Raw genomic sequence first — 3,487 nt, forward strand, 5'->3', positions numbered from 1 at the left:
TTAGTGGAATTGCAGGAATCACAGACGTCTGATTGAAAATTAGAATGATGTAAATTGATGCTATCAGTGTCCCTGATACACATAAAAAATTTAGAAAACCTCTTTACAATCTCTTTAACAAGAATCACAGACATCTGATTGAAAATTAGAATGGTGTAAATTGATGCTATCAGTGTCTCTGATACACATAGAAAATATAGAAAACCTCTTTACAATCTCTTTAACAAGAACCACAGACGTCTGATTGAAAATTAGAATGATGTAAATTGATGCTATCAGTGTCCCTGATACACATAAAAAATTTAGAAAACCTCTTTACAATCTCTTTAACAAGAATCACAGACGTCTGATTGAAAATTAGAATGGTGTCCCTGATACACATAAAAAATTTAGAAAACCTCTTTACAATCTCTTTAACAAGAATCACAGACATCTGATTGAAAATTAGAATGGTGTAAATTGATGCTATCAGTGTCTCTGATACACATAGAAAATATAGAAAACCTCTTTACAATCTCTTTAACAAGAACCACAGACGTCTGATTGAAAATTAGAATGATGTAAATTGATGCTATCAGTGTCCCTGATACACATAAAAAATTTAGAAAACCTCTTTACAATCTCTTTAACAAGAATCACAGACGTCTGATTGAAAATTAGAATGGTGTCCCTGATACACATAAAAAATTTAGAAAACCTCTTTACAATCTCTTTAACAAGAACCACAGACGTCTGATTGAAAATTAGAATGATGTAAATTGATGCTATCAGTGTCTCTGATACACATAAACAATTTAGAAAACTTCTTTACAATCTCTTTAACAAGAACCACAGACGTCTGATTGAAAATTAGAATGATGTAAATTGATGATATCAGTGTCCCTGATACACATAAAAAATTTAGAAAACCTCTTTACAATCTCTTTAACAAGAACCACAGACGTCTGATTGAAAATTAGAATGATGTAAATTGATGATATCAGTGTCTCTGATACACATAAAAGTATAGAAAACCTCTTTACAATCCCTTTAATATTAATTTATATAGCTAATTATTGAACATGGATAATTACAAATATTTTAATCCTCTTATCTGATTAATGTTCATCCTGAATCCTGTTTTGATTAATTAGTTGTTATTCATTAATAGATTAACAGTAATATAGCTTATTAGTTAAAGCTAAATATATAGTTAAAGGTGCGGACACACGAGCAGTCACAGTCATGGTCGGAGATTTTTGTCGCTGATTAGAGTTTTGAGTAAAATCTCCCATGTGCCAGTGCTTCCACAACAAGATTATCGTGTCACCGACAGGATTTATAATATTAAACAAGTTTGATAATTGTCTCTGATATTTTTATCATCTGAAAGACAGACCATCATCATCCAATCAGATTCATTTTCCTTTCAATTACATGATCTTCATGTGATTATCAACATAGTGGAAAACAACCCACTGGAGATTTTTGTCTCCTCATGTACCCACAGTCAATCGTTGAAACTCTTGACAAGACCCTAGTCGACAACAAAAATCAGCAACCAAGACCGTTCATGTACCTTAAAGGGACAAGTTCGTCATCAGTTTGACCAATCGTATCTTGAAGGACTATTTTAATAATGAAAATTTTGCAAAAAACCCCTCTAATATTTTCATATAGCTAAGTTCCCACTTTGCCCGAGATAAGGAATGTAGTAGGTCTACAATGTAATGATATATGACTGTTTTGATTTATATTTTCAGATCTATTTTGAGTATTTGGTTATTTCTTGTTGGTGCTGTGATAATTCTACTTTTACTACTGTTTGTTTTATCTGAATCATTCTCAGTAAGGTTTAACTATTATTATTAACCTGTCTCTATATTGTCGGGACCCCTGTCCGTCCATCCGTCAACATTTGCTTGTAAACGCTCTAAAAACTAGATTTTTTGATGGAATCAAATGAAATTCGATATGTGTATACATATTCATAAAACGAAGATCAAGTTCGAATTTGAGCTATTTTCGACCGTTGGAAGCAGAGTTATTGCCCTTGCCAAAAATTCTTGAATATTTACCACATGCCGTGGTGGACGTATATGGCTGTGGTCCACTATCTTTATTAACCTGTCTTCATTAGCTCAAATAGGTTCAGAGAGTAGGATGTAAAACTCCATTTCATTTCATTAGCCCAATTATGTTTCGGTTGGCAGTTCGGATCGTTGGAACTTGGCTTGTTTATTCATTAGCCAAAGTAGGTACAGATTAAATTAAGAATTAAACGTTGGTCTCAGCTAAAAAAAACTCCCGTTTATGAGACTAAGGTATGATTGATGAAAATATGGCCTACCTGTCCCTTTAAGATTTTTCAAATAAAATGTGTCTGATTGTATTTTTCAGTGTTAAAAGGGTTAAATTTTGATTGTATTTTTGTATTTTTCAGTGTTCACCGAAAGGTTTAAAAGTTTTGTCTAGAAGAATCGCGTCTAATCGATGGTTGAGTCAACTTGTAGCTATAATAGTTGTATTTATTGTTTACATTATTCCCTTCTCTTCACTGGTAAGATTATTAGTAGTCTTCTCTTTTCATTGTTTGTTTGAGATGATTTTTCAACTCAGTTTCCCCCTGTTAGTGATGTAGGTAATGGAAAAAATGTCTAGTTGTTCAGATGGGATAATAAACTGAGGCCCCGTTTACTACAGGCTGTACACATAAAACATCCCCCGACAGTTGGAAATCAAGAAGGGCAGGCTAATGTCACTGTCCTGGCAAATTTCCCTCATTGCACACTGCATGACATTGTCTGTCTTCATTAGCCTAATATAGGTGCAGAATTCGTTTGATCTGTGGTTCTTTACAATCCCTTTAACATAATTGCTTAGTTTTAGTGGAATTGCAGGAATCACAGACGTCTGATTGAAAATTAGAATGATGTAAATTGATGCTATCAGTGTCCCTGATACACATAAAAAATTTAGAAAACCTCTTTACAATCTCTTTAACAAGAATCACAGACATCTGATTGAAAATTAGAATGGTGTAAATTGATGCTATCAGTGTCTCTGATACACATAGAAAATATAGAAAACCTCTTTACAATCTCTTTAACAAGAACCACAGACGTCTGATTGAAAATTAGAATGATGTAAATTGATGCTATCAGTGTCCCTGATACACATAAAAAATTTAGAAAACCTCTTTACAATCTCTTTAACAAGAATCACAGACGTCTGATTGAAAATTAGAATGGTGTCCCTGATACACATAAAAAATTTAGAAAACCTCTTTACAATCTCTTTAACAAGAATCACAGACATCTGATTGAAAATTAGAATGGTGTAAATTGATGCTATCAGTGTCTCTGATACACATAGAAAATATAGAAAACCTCTTTACAATCTCTTTAACAAGAACCACAGACGTCTGATTGAAAATTAGAATGATGTAAATTGATGCTATCAGTGTCCCTGATACACATAAAAAATTTAGAAAACCTCTTTACAATCT

General features: G+C 32.8%; 1 protein-coding gene across 1 annotated transcript in view; it reads left to right on the forward strand.

The window, feature by feature from the left end:
- Positions 1 to 3,487, forward strand: part of LOTGIDRAFT_135033 (hypothetical protein) — a gene marked incomplete at both ends in the record, with an annotated part of 30,098 nt that overhangs the window by 18,096 nt on the left and 8,515 nt on the right. Inside the window, one exon of the mRNA XM_009068848.1 lies at positions 2,423 to 2,611. Within this exon, the coding sequence (XP_009067096.1) occupies positions 2,423 to 2,611 (189 nt within the window). The remainder of the gene's footprint in view (positions 1 to 2,422; positions 2,612 to 3,487) is intronic.

This window comes from Lottia gigantea (assembly GCF_000327385.1).
Source record: "Lottia gigantea unplaced genomic scaffold LOTGIsca_95, whole genome shotgun sequence".
NCBI lineage: Eukaryota > Metazoa > Mollusca > Gastropoda > Lottiidae > Lottia > Lottia gigantea.